At 45.7% G+C, this 17,190-nt stretch overlaps 1 protein-coding gene and 1 long non-coding RNA gene across 4 annotated transcripts; one reads left to right on the top strand and one right to left on the bottom strand.

The window, feature by feature from the left end:
- Positions 1-9,627: 9,627 nt before the first annotated feature.
- On the top strand, positions 9,628-11,547 carry LOC135543866 (uncharacterized). 3 transcript variants are annotated; one of them, XR_010456261.1, is made up of 4 exons: positions 9,628-9,929; positions 10,241-10,361; positions 10,528-10,598; positions 10,712-11,547. It is a non-coding gene; the product is annotated as an uncharacterized LOC135543866 (long non-coding RNA). The 3 variants fall into 3 exon arrangements; XR_010456260.1 differs by having other exon boundaries at positions 9,628-9,761; positions 9,855-10,361; XR_010456259.1 differs by having other exon boundaries at positions 9,628-10,361.
- A 495-nt stretch (positions 11,548-12,042) lies between these two features.
- On the bottom strand, positions 12,043-16,867 carry LOC135543756 (solute carrier family 35 member F4). Its single transcript, XM_064971110.1, has 7 exons — positions 16,796-16,867; positions 16,301-16,581; positions 15,667-15,886; positions 14,517-14,642; positions 12,724-12,916; positions 12,458-12,547; positions 12,043-12,293 (listed from the first exon to the last, which is right to left on the bottom strand). Exons 1-7 carry the CDS (start codon positions 16,865-16,867, stop codon positions 12,043-12,045), a joined length of 1,233 nt encoding a protein of 410 aa, XP_064827182.1.
- Between the last annotated feature and the right edge of the window lie 323 nt (positions 16,868-17,190).

Consider the following 17,190-nt stretch of genomic DNA (forward strand, 5'->3'; position numbering starts at 1 on the left):
CTCCATTTGGCAAATCTGACCATTACTCTATCCTCCTGATTCCTGCTTACAAACAACAATTAAAGCAGGAAGCACAGTTTAGCAGATGCTAAACTACAGTCCTGTTTTGCTAGCACAGACTGGAATATGTTCCAGGATTCTTCCGATGGCATTGAGGAGTACACCACATCAGTCACTGGCTTCAAATAAGTGTCATCGAGTGTGCCCGTTGTCCCTAAATTAAAAAGTACAACCCCAACCAGAAAACATGGATTACAGGCAACATTTGCACTGAGCTAAAGGCTAGAGCAGCTGCTTTCAAGGAGCGGGACTCTAACCCGGAAGCTTATAAGAAATCCCGCTATGCCCTCCGACGAACCACCAAACAGGCAAAGCGTCAATACAGGAATAAGATTGAATCGTACTACAGCGACTCTGACACTCGTCGGATGAGGCAGGGTTGTAAACTATTACAGACTACAAAGGGAAGAACAGATGAGTCCCCAGTGACCCCTACCAGACAAGCTAAATAACTTCTATGCTCGCTTCGAAAGAACACTGAAACACGCATGAGAGCATCAGCTGTTCCAGAAGACTATGTGATCACACTCTCTCCGCAGCCGATGTGAGTAAGACCTTTAAACAGGTCAACATTCACAAGGCCACAGGGCCAGACATTACCAGGACGTGTACTTTGAGCATGCGCTGAAAACAGGCAAGTGTCTTCACTGACATTTTCAATCTCTCCCTGACTGAGTCCGTAATACCAACATGTTTCAAGTAGACCACCATAGTCCCTATGCCCAAGAACAATAAGGTAAACTTTCGAAATGACTACCGACCCGTAGCACTCACGTCTGGAGCCATGAAATGCTTTGAAAGGCTGGTCATGGCTCACATCAACACCATGGACAAAAGGAACACCTATATGAGAATGCTATTCATCGACTACAGCTCAGCATTCAACACCATGGTGCCCTCAAAGCTCATCAACACCTCCCACTGCAACTGGATCCTGGATTTCCTGATGGGCCGCCCCCGGGTGTTAAGGGTAGGTAACAACACATCCGCCATGCTGATTCTAAACACGGGGGCCCCTCAGAGGTGCGTGCTCAGTCCCCTCCTGTACTCCCTGTTCACTCATGACTGCACGGACAGGTACTACTTCAACACCATCATTAAGTTTGCTGATGACACAACAGTGGTAGGCCTGATCATGGACAACAATGAGACAGCCTATACGGAGCAGGTCAGAGACCTGACCGTGTGGTGCAAGAACAACAACCTCTCCCTCAACATGATCAAGACAAAGGAGATGATTGTGGACTACAGGAAAATGAGGACCGAGCACGCCCCCATTCTCATTGACAGGGCTGTAGTGGAGCAGGTTGAGAGCTTCAAGTTCCTTGGCATCTACATCACCAACAAACTAACATGGTCCAAGCACACCAAGACAGTCGTGAAAACCTATTCCCCCTCAGGAGACTGAAAAGATTTGGCATGGGTCCTCAGATCCTCAAAAGGTTCTACATTTGCACAATCGAGAGCAAAGCATTGCTTGGTATACTTTATTAAATACACCGTCTTAAGTACTGCTGTGTCTGCCTCATCTTCTGGGTTCTGCTGACTATTCGTGGCTCAGTCGCATCTATGGGGGCGCTATTTCTGCTCATATACTTTATTAAATACACCGTCCTCATCTTCTGGGTTCTGCTGACTAAAAACGGGGGCGCTATTTCATTTTTGGATGAAAACGTTCGTTTTAAACAAGATATTTTGTCACAAAAAGATGCTCGACTATGCATATAATTGCTACCGTTCGAAAGAAAACACTCTGACGTGTCCAGAAATACAAAGATCTTCTCTGTGCATAACGTGAGCTTCAGGCAAAACCAAGATGAGATGGCATCCAGGAAATGACAAGGATTTTTGAGGCTCTGTTTTCCATGGTCTCCTTATATGGCTGTGAACGCGAGAGGAGTAAGTCTGCCCTTTCTGTCGCCCAAGGTGTCTGCAGCATTGTGACGTATTTGTAGGCAGATCATTGGAAGATTGACCATAACAGACCACATTTACCATGTGTCCGCCCGGTGTACTGCGCCGAAATTGGTGCGCAAAAGTCACCTGCCAGTATTTTTCCATACGATACAGAGAGTAAAGCAAGCTTCCACGAACTGCATGTCAATGAAGAGATATGTGAAAAAACACCTTGAGGACTGATTCCAAACAACGTTTGCCATGTTTCGGTCGATATTATGTAGTTAATCCGGAAAAAGTTTTACGTTGTAGGTGACTGCATTTTCGGTTTGTTTCGGTAGCCAGACGCAATGTAGAAAACGGAACGATTTCTCCTACACACAGACGCATTTGGTATGTGACTGAGAGTCTCCTCATTGAAAACATCAGAAGCTCTTCAAAGGTAAATGATTTTATTTATTTGGTTATCTGGTTTTTGTGAAAATGTTGCGTGCTACATGCTACACAAAATGCTATGCTAGCTTTGCATACTCTTACACAAATTAGTCAATTTCTATGGTTCAAAAGCATATTTTGAAAATCTGAGATGACAGTGTTGTTAATTATTTGCGATTTTCAGAAATCGTTAACGTTGCGTTATGCTAATGAGCCTGAGGCTTTAGTCACGATCCCGGATCCGGGATGGAGAGTTTCAAGAAGTTAAGTGACTGTTTCTCACTCCGGAGACCCAGGTTCGTAACCGGGTCCTGACAGAAACACCGAGCCAAAAATGAACCCAGAGGCAGCCAGTTCCCAGGACCTTTTTGCCATGCTGTCCCACCACCAGGAGACTGTCCAACGCAACGAAGCCGCCCTGGTTCAGCAAGAGGCAATGGCTAGACATTGTCATCTTCTGTCGGAAACTTCCATTAAGCAAATATCTGATCTCTTACCCCGGCAACAGTTCCCGTCCCAGTACCTCAGATTCACGTACCCATGGCAGTTAACCCCTGGCTGAACCTCACCTCCCCAACGGTTCTCAGGTGATCCAAGTGCTTGTAAAGGGTTTCTCACCCAATGTTCTCTCTCCTTTGAGCTACAACCCTCGTCGTTTCCCACCGACCGATCTAAGATCGCTTATATCATCACCCTGCTGTCGGAAAAAGCCCTGGCCTGGGCTACTGCTGTGTGGGATGCCCATAGTTCCTGCTGTGCCAGCTCCTCTGCCTTTGCTGAGGAATTCAAACGAGTGTTTCAAGGCCCAAGCAGTGGTTCTGACTCAGCCAAACAGCTCCTGACTCTCCACCAAGGTGGGCGCAGCGTGACGGACTATGCCATCCAGTTCCGCACGGTGGCAGCAGCAAGTGGCTGGAACAACGAGGCGCTCACGGTGTGCTTTCTGAAAGGCCTTTCCGACACTATCCAAGATGAACTGGCCACTGGGAACCACCGGACAATCTCGAGTCCCTGATCAAGTTGGCCTCACGCATTGACCAGCGTCTGAGAGAGAGAGAACTCAACCGTAGACCTCTAGCCCCTATCAGTCCCAGCTCCGAGTCCCCACCTTTATCCTCGCTGGCTCCATCGGAACCCATGCAGATTGGACGCATCTCCCAGGCTGAGAGAGACCGCCGGATGAGGGAGCGACGCTGTCTATATTGCGGCAAACCGGGCCATTTCCGTTCCACGTGTCCCGGGCTCCAGGGAAACGCTCTGTCCCGTACAGACCGGGGGAACTGTAACGGGAAACATAACCTCCTCCCATCCGTCCAACTCCCGTCTGCTCATTCCAGTCACCCTCTCCTGGGACAACCACAAGCTTCACCTTCAAGCCTTGGTATCTGGAGCCGCAGGTAACTTCATGGATGGTGTCTGGGCGAAGGAGAATGGCGTTCCCTCTGAACCTCTAAGTGAACCCATGAGGGTCACTACATTGGATGGAAGCCCTTTGGGATCTGGACTTGTCACTCATGTCACTGCCTCCTTGCGACTTTCAGTTTCACAACACCAGGAATTGATGAACTTTCATTTGATCTCCTGTTCCGAGTTCCCTCTCGTCCTTGGATACCCCTGGCTTCACAACCATAACCCTCACATCGACTGGTCTGTGGGCACTATCAAGCAGTGGGGTCCTACGTGCCAAGCTACTTGTATTTTCCAGAATTCCCCGAGTTCTACTCCCGAGTCTTTAGAATCCATCGACCTGACCCGAGTTCCCGAGTGTTACCATGACCTCAAACTGGTGTTTAGCAAACAGAGGGCCACCATGCTACCACCCCATAGACCTTACGATTGCCCCATCGACCTGTTTCCGGGCACTTGCCCCCCAGGGGTCGGATCTTTTCCCTATCTCCACCCGAACGAGCTGCTATGGATACCTACATCAAGGACGCTCTGGAAGCAGGCCTCATGCGTCCATCCACCTCCCCGGCGGGAGCAGGGTTTTTCTTTGTGGCCAAGAAAGACGGTGGATTACGTCCTTGCATTGACTACCGGGGACTCAATGCCATAACCGTCCGTAACACCCGCTACCCCTTATGGCCACAGCCTTCGAGCTGCTCCAGGAAGCAGTTGTTTTCACTAAGCTTGACCTGCAACGCATACCATCTTGTGCGGATCAGACCTGGTGACGAGTGGAAGACCGCTTTCAACACGCCTACTGGTCACTATGAATACTTGGTGATGCCCTTCGGCCTGACCAACGCCCCAGCGGTGTTCCAAGCGCTCATAAACGATGTGCTTAGGGATATGCTTAACATATTTGTGTTCGTTTACTTGGATGACATCCTCATCTTTTCGAGCTCCCTTCAAGAACACACTAAGCATGTCAGACAAGTACTCAAACGCCTCCTGGACAGCCATCTGTACGTTAAGCCGGAAAATCCATTCATCCCGAGTACAATTCCTGGGACCCGGTTGAGTCCAAATGGACCCCAGGAAGGTAGGGGCGGTAGCGGATTGGCCCACCCCCAAATCCGTTAAGGAAGTTCAGCATTTCCTGGGCTTCACAAACTTCTACCGCAAGTTCATCAAGAACTTCAGCTTGGTGGCAGCCCCTCTCAGCTTTAACCAAGGGTGGCAATGCAAGGTTTTTGTGGGGAAGAGAAGCTGAGACGGCCTTCCAAGGACTCAAGCAGCGCGTTCTCTCTGCTCCCATCCTGATACTACCGACTACGGATGAACCATTTGTGGTGGAGGTAGACGCATCAGAGGTTGGTGTTGGAGCTGTCCTGTCTCAGAGGGGTGAAGACAAGAAGCTTCATCCGTGCGCTTTCTTCTCACACCGGCTTACCCCGAGAGAGGAACTACGATGATCGTGAACTCCTAGCGGTTAAGATGGCATTGAAGGAATGGAGACACTGGCCCTTCTCACCCGTTTCAAGTGCACGGACCACAAAAATCTGGAGTATATCCAGCAGGCTTGAACTCTAGACAAGCTAGATGGTCTCTTTTCTTCAATCGATTCCAGTTTATCCTCACCTATCGGCCCGGGTCGAAGAATCTCAAACTGGATGCCCTGTCCCGAGTCTACGCTCCTGCCATTCGAGATGACACGGACATGCCTGTCCTTCCTGCTGCTAAGATTGTGGCTCCGATCTCGTGGCACCGTGAGACGTGCTCAAGCTAGCGAACCGGACCCGAAAGGAGGTCCTGCCAATCGGTTGTTTGTCCCAAGGCAGTGAGGACTCAGGTCCTTCTGTGGGGCACTCCTCTCGCCTCACCTGTCATCCGGGCAGGTCGCACCTTGGAGTTCATCCAGCGTAAGTTCTGGTGGCCTACCATAAGAGAAGACGTTGCCACTTTCGTCAATGCCTGTCCTGTGTGCTGCCAGGGCAAATCTTCTCACCTCCGCCCACAAGGACTCCTTCACCCTTTACCTGTTCCCCACAGACCCTGGTCCCATATCTCATTGGACTTTATTACTGGACTTCCTCCATCCCATGGCAATACTACTATCCTAGTCATAATCGACAGGTTTTCAAAGGCGGCGGTTCGTCCCTCTGACTAAGTTACCTTCTGCCAAGGAAACGGCTGAGTTGGTAATTAATCATGTGTTCCGAGTCTTCGGCATTCCTCAAGATATGGTTTCTGACAGAGGTCCCCAGTTCGCCTCAAGGTTTTGGAAGGCCTTCTGCCAACTCATGGGGGCTTCTGCCAGTCTATCTTCAGGGTACCATCCGGAGTCCAACGGCCAAACAGAGAGGATGAATCAAGAGCTGGAAACCACCCTCCGATGTATGACTCGTGACAACCCGTCCACATGGTCATCCTTTATTGTTTGGGCCGAATACGCGCACAACACCTTGCGTTCCTCCTCCACTGGTATGTCCCCGCACGAGTGTCAGTTTGGCTATGCTCCTCCATTGTTCCCAGACCAGGAGGCAGAAGTCAGAGTGCCTTCAGCCTTGAAGTTCATCAGACGCTGTCGGCTTATGTGGAGGAAGACCCGTCTTAATCTTATGCACAGAGGTACCAACAACAAGCCAACAGACGTGCCGTCCCGGGCCTACCCTGCGCCCCGGCCAGAGAGTCTGGCTCTCCACAAGAGACTTACCTCTACGGGTGGAGTCTCGCAAGCTGTCCCAAAAATACATCGGTCCCTTCAAGGTTGCCAGGAGAGTTAACCCAGTTTCTTATCGCCTACACTTACCCAGATCCCTTAAGATTAATCCCACATTTCACATTTCATTGTTAAAACCTGTTGTTTTTTCTCCCCTTGTCCCGGCAGACAGACCTCCCCTCCGCCTCGTGTCATTGGAGGCCAGCCGGCTTATACCGTCCATCGGATACTGGATTCCCGCCGGGTGCAGCGGTCCTGGCAGTATCTGGTGGACTGGGAAGGCTACGGTCCCGAGGAGCGCTCCTGGGTTCCTGCCAAAGACATCCTGGACCCTGACCTCATTCGTCAGTTCAGGGCCCTCCACCCTGAGAGAGCTGGTAGGAACGTCAGGAGCTGTTCCTAGGGGGGGAATTCTGTCAGGATTTGGCCAGGGTTGTTCCGGGTTTTGGTCACTAGATGTCCCCATTGTGCTTTTTGACCTTATGTTTTTTCCCTTGTTCCCCATTATTATTTGCACCTGTGCCTCGTTTTTCCCCTGATTGTATTTAAACCCTTAGTTTCCCTCAGTTCTGTGCTCTGTGTTTGTATGTTAGCACCCAGCCCTAGTGTTCTGTGTATTCTTGTCGATTCCGGTGGATGCTCTTGTGGAATTCTGTTTTTGTTTTTGAGTATCTCTTGAGGCTTTTTTGTGCTATTCCTACCACCTTTTGGATTTGCCATTTTTGTATTTAAGGACTTCTCCTTTTTACTTTATTAAATACACCGTCCTAAGTACTGCTGTCTGCCTCATCTTCTGGGCTCTGCTGACTATTCGTGGCTCAGTTGGTTAAGTGACTGTTTCTCACTCCGGAGACCCAGGTTCGTAACCGGGTCCTGACAATAGACTGTTCTCTCTGCTACTGCACGGCAAGTGGTACCGGAGCGCCAAGTCTAACTCGAAGCGGCTTCTAAACAGCTTCTACCCCCAAGCCATAAGACTCCTGAACAGCTAATCAAATGGCTACCCAGACCATTTGCATTGCCGCCCCCACCCCACGCTGCTGCTACTCTCTGTTACTATCTATGCATAGCCACTTTAATAACTCTACTTACATGTACATAATTACCTCAATTACCTAGACACTGGTGCCCCCTGCACATTGACTCTGAAATGGTACCCCCTGTACATAGCCCCTCTATTGTTATTTACTGCTGCTCTTTAATTATTTATTATTCTTATCTCTTACTTTTTTAGGGATTTTCTTAAAATTGAATTGTTGGTTAAGTGCTTGTAAGTAAGCATTTCACTGTAAGGTTGTTGTATTCTGCGCATGTGATAAATACAATTTGATTTGATTTTACATTTACCTTTGATACTTAAGTATATTTAAAACCAAATACTCTTAGACTTTTACTCAAGTAGTACTTTACTGGGTGACTTTCATTAGTTCGGAAAAACTGAAAGTATGCATCTTAGAAATAGTTTTCACATCCAAACGTTATATGTCCGAACTCAGAATCAAATATACTTGTCAAAAATAACGTGGTCACTGAGGTAGAACTTTTATTTTGATTTTTAATTTTCTGCATTTATCAAAAGTCCAATCAGGAACTTGATTTCAGATCTGTCCATGTAAACAGTATTATTCGGGAAATAGTTATTATTGCAAAGCATGTAAACGTTTTAAACGAAATTGTATTTTAATCTGGCTATCCACAATAATATTATTATTGTGTGCATGTAACCGTGCGTTGCTAGCTATCTGGGCATCCAGGGCTGAGTTTCCCAAAAGCATCGTAACACTAAAATAATATGTCGTCTATTTAGTTTCAAGAAATCTTACAGGTAGAATACATCTCGTTAGAAAGGCATGGCTGCCAAAGTTTTACTATTTCTTCTTGGTAATAACCAAATACTTTATATGGGCAAATAAAATTAATATAATAAAAAGGAAAGTTTCATATTTTTTGTAAGTCTGAGGGTGGTTTTAACCTTCCAGACTTGGAATTGTATCAACTCGCCACCCAAGCCTTGCGATATATAGTTAAATGCACTAAAGAGGAACAATGGGTACATATTGAAGATGCACATGCTCATCCCAAAATCTTTTTACGAGTCTATTTTCAAATGATAAAGCTAAGAACATTAACAACTTCCTAGTTAAGAGCACTATAACGATATGGAAGAAAATTAAACGTATTTTACAAGAACCAATATCACTCCCTAGAAACACAACCTTATGGAACAATCCTTAGATAGCTGTTAAACATTCATCGGTAAATTGGCCCACATGGAAAACAAAATGCATAGAAACCGTAAATGAATTTTGTAACAGGAAATACATTTATTTCCATCACAGAATAAAACAATAATTGTTGGACTGACCAATGTAGATAGTTTCAAATACATTAAAAGTTACATATGACGTCATTTCGATTTGAAATCTTTTGGACATCAGAGAAATCTTGAGGGAATCCTATTTGAGTCAGAAAAAGATGTTCATATGATAGGTAAGATTTAAAAAACCTTGCACAGAGCCTATCCAACTGACAATCTCGTAGAAAAAAATATAAACTATTGGAACCAAGATTGTGATGGGGTATGGGGATGAGTGTCTGGGCAGATGAGATGTAGTCATTGTTTGTGTGTCTTGTAAGTTGTTGTTTGTATTTATAAGTTTGTTTGCAAAAAACAATTACAAAGAAAAATATAAAATATTTTTAAATATGAAGAATTAATCAGTAAAGTAAAAGAGAACTAACTTTTGTTTTCTGCATAACGAAATACAGATAGCCTCAAATACAGAGTATATCTAACACATATCTCATGCCCTTGGGGTACCGAGTACGCCTCGTAGAAAAACATCCACAATATTTTAATATACAGGCCTATGGTCATCTGGCACTTTAGCTCCGAAAGACACAAGACAATTCATTATTTTGGTCAGGGGCGGAATATTCACTGGGGCTTGGCGGACATGACCCCGCAAAATTCTGAAATTGCATTTTTGGTCCTTCCCAGTTTTATCATTGCACGGTGATACAGAACTTAGCTTAGGTGTGCTTTAGGACCGTGTAAACGCCTCAGAGCAGTCAGGTAGGCAATTTTCCGGTTTGAGCTGGATTTAGGACCACACAGAAACCACAGAGCTTGCGGACAGGCTGTGTGAAGGCTAAACTTCTGAACAGAAGCAGCTGCTGTTTATGTTGCGCGTTTTCTCCGAGTTATAAAAGCAAGGAGAGCAGAAACAGGGCTTCTCTTTAGTTAACTGATCTAGCTGGCAAGGTAACTGCTGTTTGACAGAAAAAAATAACAAATGATTCCCTGTGCTGAGCTAGTAGTGTAACTAACATTAGCAAATTTTTCATCCCCTCTCAGCTGAAGTGAATGAACTGCTAGCAGCTACCACAGCCAGTTCAGCTCTAGCTAGCCTCTAGCTGCTGTATCTGTCAGGTAGCAGTATCTAACAGCTGTTGTGTGTATGGAAATGTTTTGTTGCCTTTGTTTTGTCCTGTTTCAACATATGTAAATTTGATGATGTACCATTGTACCATTAGCTAGCAGAGCTAGCCAAAAGTTGGCTAGGAAAACTGACAGCTAGCTAGCTCACTAACATTAGCTATTATTTTTGCCTCAATCACACTAGACCTGAATCAAATGATTAAACCCAGAGTTTTTATTAGTCAGTATAGCAATGTAACATGATTTATCTGGCAGTTTCCCTAGCTAATTCCCTTCCTTTCACACTGACACGATATAAGCAGCTATACAGGCTTCATGGTGCAGTCAGTACACAACACTACAGTACACATCAAGCAGGATCAGATGATGACAGGTGTCCCAGCAGGGTCAGACAACCAGGGAAGACCAGTCTACAGAGCTCAGGTGAATTTTGCAGTATATTATAACAATCAGTGAATGAATATAAAAGTTCCATCTTGAGTTGGCTAGTCTGGGATCTGGGAATTTCAATTGTTGAACCATTGATTAAAATCATGGACAATATAATGTAGAAATGTACACCAATGTAAGTCTTTGTCATGCCTCTTAGTATTTCTGAGCACATCTGAGAAAAGATGGTGACAGAGTCAAGCAGCCAGGGAAGTCTGGGATGGAGCTGAGGTGAATTCTTGCAGATACAACACTATTTTTTCAGTGTAGCAAACACTGGGCAAGCAAGAAACTTCAAAGATTGAAACTATTTTTTTTACCGCTTTTTTCTCCCCAATTGGTAGTAGTTACAGTCTTGTCTCGTCGCTGCAACTCCCGTACGGACTCGGGAGAGGCAAAGGTCGAGAGCCATGCGTCCTCCGAAACACAACCCGACCGAGCCGCACTGCTTCTTGACACAACGCACATCCAACCCAGAAGCCAGACACACCAATGTGTCGGAGGAAACACCTGGAGACCTGGTCAGCATGTACTGTGCCTGGCCCGCCACAGGAGTCGCTAGTGCGTGATGAGACAAGGATATACCTGCTGGCCAAACCCTCCCTAACCCAGATGACGCTGAGCCAATTGTGCGCCGCCCCATGGAAGAAATGTCAAGTTATGTATCACTAGATACACTAGACACACTAGTATGTATTACTAGACTAAGGGTATACTGTGCAACTTTCATAAAGTATGGATACCTTATATGGAATACAGTATGACAAAGGGAGTCTTTATTGAAAACATGCTCATGTCAGGGGAGATAACTATTTAGGAAATCCCTAGCTGCTGGGCTGCTCATTCCTCAGTCCTGGCCTTGGGGGTCTGCTGTACTGTTGGTTGTCACTCTGACCTTGGCCTAACACACCTGAAACCAATAATGAATGTTTCACTAAAATCTTAAAGCTGAGTGGGGTGTGTTGGGTTGGGGGCTGCAGGGCCGTGGACCCCTAGGGGCAGGATGGGGTGACCCAGCTATATTGTGTGCAGATAAAAAGAGCTACAGTACTATTACGCATATGATATTAATGATTTTATTTAGGGTGTACTGTTTCTATGTGTTAATGTGTATGTGTGTTTTTACAACACTTTTGTTTTCAAACCTTTCCTTGAGACATAAAAAAAAGATGGGAAGTAAGTTTTGTTGGGGAGAGAGTTGAGTTATTGACTAGACTGATGGGGGTGGGGCGTGCAGGTGGCTCGGGCTGGCTGGGCGGTCTGGCTGAAATGGAATAAAGACAATCAAAAGTCTTTGTACTTTATTTGTAAGAGTTGTTAGTTTTTTAGGCTATTCGTTCAAGGTGCAGCACAATATTGATTATTGAATTACCATTGATCTAGTTCAGTCTTATCAATCACTTAAACATATTTAATAAGGATCTCTTACCTAGCTTGATGACTGGTCATTTTTGCTTTCTTTATGTTGTTCTAAATAGAGATGGCTTGAAAGGGCAATGGGTCATATTAGATTGTGCAGAAATGCAGGAAATTTGCTTTATATGCCCCCAAAAATGGGAGGACCCCCAGACCCCCCACCAAGTTATTCCCCCCCACTTCTAAAACCAAAGTTGCATCCCTGGTTTTGGTTGAGAGACTTTTGACACCAAGTTCTGTCATGTAAAACCAAAGAGCATCATGTTATGGCAGCAATGCCTGCTGGTTTGGGCTTGGGCTTTGCAATTTCTCCTCCATCAGCTCCTCCATCTTCTCCAACCACACTGTCCTCTTTCCATCCTCCTTGCCACAGACCCTCTATCCAGTGGACAACACTATCATCCCAGTTTCCAGGGAGCAGCAGTAAGAGGTAGCCCACCCCGATGATAGCTGCTGCAGCCACTCTGACCTGGCTGAGCTGGGGGGCTGCAGCGACATAGAAATCCACTGCTGCAGAGAGATACAGTAGGGGGTCAGGTATAGTGGAATGCTGTTTGAGATTCCCACAATGACTTCAGGAAAACCTGTATGAAGATCTCTCACGACACAGTTGTTTAGCTTGATTTATCATTTGGAGTTTTATAAGCAGATAAATATCATTGTTCTTTCGGTACCTGAATTAGCTGGGATGCTCAGTAACATTCCAAGAGAAATAAGGGAGGGGTAGGCAAGCACACTTCCTAGATTCACCAAGACATTGAAAGCTGATGGTGAGAGAGGAGGGACAAGAGTGAAGGAAATGTTAAAAACAGAGTTATTCAAATGAACTAATTTAATATCTGGACGTGTAGGCCGTCATTGTAAATATGAATTTGTTAGCTGACTTGCCTAGTTAAATAAAAATAGAATATCTGTACAGAAATTAGCGGGGGAGTGTTACCAAGGAGCAGGGAGGCCATCACGCACAATGCGTCCCAGGGGATGTACTGGATTGGAGGCCAGTACTCCACATGTGTGAGGTAGAGTATCACACACACCCAGGAGTGGAGGACACAGCAGCATAGCCCCACACAGGACAGCAGAACACTGGCAGTACCCGGATGCACCTCTCCCACTCGCTTTCTAAACAACACCTTGAAGAATAAAAACACAAGTAAATACTTTGTGCTTATGTCTGCCCACCACAACAGTTAACATCTTGATTTAGGAAGGAGACCTACAGACAAACTCCAGCTATTTTTAAACGTTTTCTGTTGAAAAACAATACAGTTGAAGTCAGAAGTTCACATATACCTTAGCCAAATACATTTAAACTCAGTTTTTCACAATTCCTGACATTTAATCAGAGTAAAAATCTGAGGATGAGTGGGGATCACCGCTTTATTTTAAGAATGTGAAATGTCAGAATAATAGAGAGAATGATTTATTTGAGGTTTTATTTATTTCATCACATTCCCAGTGGGTCAGGAGTTTACATACACTCAATTAGTATTTGGTACAGCATGATGCTGCCCCCCCCCCCTCCCACTTTGGGATGGTTGGAATGTTGTTCTTCGGCTTGCAAGCCTCCCCTTTTTTCCTCCAAATATAATAATGGTCATTATGGCCAAACAGTTCTATTTTTGTTTCATCAGACCAGAGGACATTTCTCAAAAAGTACGATCTTTGTCCCCATGTGCAGTTGCAAACCGTAGGCTGGATTTCTTATGGCAGTTTTGGAGCAGTGGCTTCTTCCTTGCTGAGCAGCCTTTCAGGTTATGTCGATATATGACTCGCTTTACTGTGGATATAGATATTATTGTACCTGTTTTCTCCAGCATCTTCACAAGGTCCTTTCCTGTTGTTCTGGGATTGATTTGCACTTTTCGCACCAAAGTACGTTCATCGCTAGGAGACAGAACATGTCTCCTTCCTGAGCAGTATGACGGCTGCGTGGTCCCATGGTGTTTATACTTGCGTGCCATTGTTTGTACAGATGAACGCGGTACCTTAAGGCGTTTGGAAATTGCTTCCAAGGATGAACCTTGGATGATTTCCTTAGAATTTCCCATGTTGTCAAGCAAAGAGGCACTGAGTTTGAAGGTAGGCCTTGAAATTCATCCACAGGTGCACCTCCAATTGACTCAAATTATGTTAATCAGAAGCTTCTAAAGCCATGACATCATTTCTGGAATATTCCATGCTGTTTAAAGACATGGTCAACTTAGTGTATGTAAACTTCTGATCCACTGGAATTGTGATACTGTGAGTTATAAGTGAAATAATCTGTCTGTAAACAATTGCTGAAAAAATGACTTGTGTCATGCACAAAGTAGATGTCCTAACCGACTTGCCAAAACTATAGTTTGTTAACAAGACATTTGTGGAGTGGTTGAAAAACTAGTTTTAATGACTCCAACCTAAGTGTATGTAAACTTCCGACTTAATCTGTATATACAGTAACGTAGACACACTTAAGAGTAAAAAAATATGTTTGTGCGAAATAGTGTTTTTTCGACACAACTGCAAACTTCAAGGCGTTGGCCAATGAAGGAGTTGGTCTGATGGTGCCCTCTGATGTCATCAGTCTCCCTGCTTGCTTGCGGGAGCAACAGAGAATACAAGAGGAAAGGTCTGCCTCGTGCCATTTCATGAGGACACCTGGACCACCTAATGAGATGTGCCTTTTGTTAAGTAAATCATGCGATTAATGAAGTGAAACAGAGAATGGAGTAGGACTTTAATGCCGATGACCTTGTACAGGGCAGTGGTTGAAGCTGAGCCTACTGCCAGGGCCACCCCTGTGATTGAGTCGCTATGGAAACCGTCAGCATACGCCATCATGACGATTCCTGTGATGGAGAGAATTACAGCCACTATCTGATAGAGAAAAAAGACACAGGAAGACATCACAGCTCAACACTAATGACAAAGGAACACTTTGATTTGTTCAGCCATAAACAGGTTAAAAGGTTAGGTACACATTAATCAATTGACTCAAACTCATCAAAGTCAAACCCCACATACGTTGTTGGTCAACAATTACCATGTGAGAGCTTGGCTGGGGTGCATTCAGTTCGGTTGAACATTTGCTACATTGTGTGACGGTTTGTACTGAACGACCCGTTTCCCGCACCGTTCTCTAACAGCTTTTTGAGGTGTGTTTGCCCTCCGGTTGGTAACACTTGACTTGGATAGTCCATTTGTAGATGCTCTACAGACTACTGTATCTACAGACTCTACAATAACATTTCAACTGTCAATGTACTAACCCAAATGCTAGCTCTAACCCTAACCCTAAACTTAACCCTTACCCTAACTTAACCATTACCCTAACTTAACCCTTACCCTAACTTAACCCTTACCCTAAACTTAACCCTTACCCTAACCCTTACCCTAACTTAACCCTTACCCTAAACTTAACCCTTACCCTAAACCGTATTCTAAACCTAACCATAACCATAGTCTTAGCAAGCAGTTGCTGATCAACAGATAGTTTGTTGACAGTATGACCATCTGTAGACCATCTACTGATGGAAAATCCGGACTATCCAAATAAAATGTGACCCTCCTGTTTGGTGGGGGGGTGTGGCCTGATCAATATGGGTTTGACCATTATACATCTCAAAACTTGTGCAGCACACCATACACAATCGCTCTCTGGGCTGCCATAATCACAACGTTCCTCAACTGGTCGTTCAATACAGTACCGTTTCCTTTGAATTAAACGACAAGCACCGCTCTCTCAAGGGAAATCTATACATTTGAGAATTTTTTTTATGGAAGCTTTGATGTGAGTATCTGGATGCTTAAATGAGTATCTACATTGGTAGATGCTTTGTGTTGCACTGTCCATCCACCCCCTTCCCCCTTTATCCAGAACTTACAGAGGAGATGTTCTTACCCGTACACCCATGAACCGGTCGTTGAGTCCGATCCAGGACAGGAGGAAGATGAAGCCCTGGCTACAGCAGAGAATGGCGCTAGCGTCTCCCGCTGAAATGCGACAAAGAGCCAGCAGGTACAGGTAGCCTGAGAGACTCCACAGCACGGAGAACGGTGCTGCACCCTTCAGGAGCACTCTCACTGTCATGTCCTCCTCCACCAGGAAGCCACTGCACTGCCTGGGACACAGGAAGACAGAGGCAGGCGCCTGGTGACCTGGTCAACCTCTCTACCAATCCTCTGGATAAACAGCAGGGTTGTTTTTAAGATGTTTGTTTGGCTGCTAACCTCATGCAGATTAAAGCACAAAGCAGCTTGTCTTAAATATCTTGTCTGATACAGAGGGTTTGTGGCAATAGGTTTTCTATATTCCCTAAAAAGAAAACCATTCATTTAGTAAATTGACAAATCTAAAGTTACTGTAAATCCTTATATTACACTCTATCCAAAATAGAGAATCAATCTAGATGAGTGTAATAACAAAAACAAGAGGTGATCATGACTTCCTGCCACACATAGCCCTGTCAACCTTCTCTCAACCTGAAATGGGCCCAACGCCTGCTTGTCAGAGGACTCTTTAGCTGTTGTTTCACCTGAAGCAGGCTGTGGGCCACTGTCTCTGCTCTGCCCCTAGCAGGTGTCCCAGGTAGTAAAGGGGGAAGAGGAGGAGGTTCCATGTACTGCAGAACCAAATAGTGAAGAAGGGGGCATGGAGCTGCTCCAGAGACTGCTTGGCACTGTGTGTGCCCACTGCCCACGCCAGGGCCACACAGCACCCAAGGACCAGCCCCCACACAGCTCGACACATGGCTCTCAGCGGGCAGCGGGCACAACGGCTCTTACTGTCCTCTCTCTTCTCCACACACTCTTCTGCCTGGTCTCCACCCTTCCCTCCACCCTTCCCCCCACCCTGCCCCACCCCTGCCCCCCTCCACCCCTGCCCCCCCACCCTGCCCACCCTTCCCCACCCTGCCCCCCCCCACCCTGCCCCCCACCCTGCCCTCCACCCTGCCCCCCACCCTGCCCCCCACCCTGCCCTCCACCCTGCCCCCCCCTGCCCTCCACCCTGCCCTCCACCCTGCCCCCACCCTGCCCTCCACCCTGCCCTCCATCCTGCCCATCTTCAGCCGCGGGCTGGCGTCCCCTCTGTTTTTCAGCATGCTCTATATGGCAAAGGCAAAAAAACAATAACATAATAGATGCATAAAGATATAATTCTCATATGTGAAAGGGTAATAGAAGAATATAGCCCATATTATAATTTTACTCCCAAGTTGCCTATTTTTGGTGGATTTTCAAGAAATCATTGAATTAATTCCCAGAACCTGAGGTGTCAGTGCTTTTCTCATACTGAAGAAATATACAGTTGAAGTCAGAAGTTTACATACACCTTAGCCAAATACATTTAAACTCAGTTTTTCACAATTCCTGACATTTAATCGTAGTAAAAAATCCCTGTCTTAGGTCAGTGAGGATCACCACT

This window comes from Oncorhynchus masou, chromosome 8, assembly GCF_036934945.1.
Source record: "Oncorhynchus masou masou isolate Uvic2021 chromosome 8, UVic_Omas_1.1, whole genome shotgun sequence".
In the NCBI taxonomy this organism is placed as follows: Eukaryota; Metazoa; Chordata; class Actinopteri; order Salmoniformes; family Salmonidae; genus Oncorhynchus; species Oncorhynchus masou.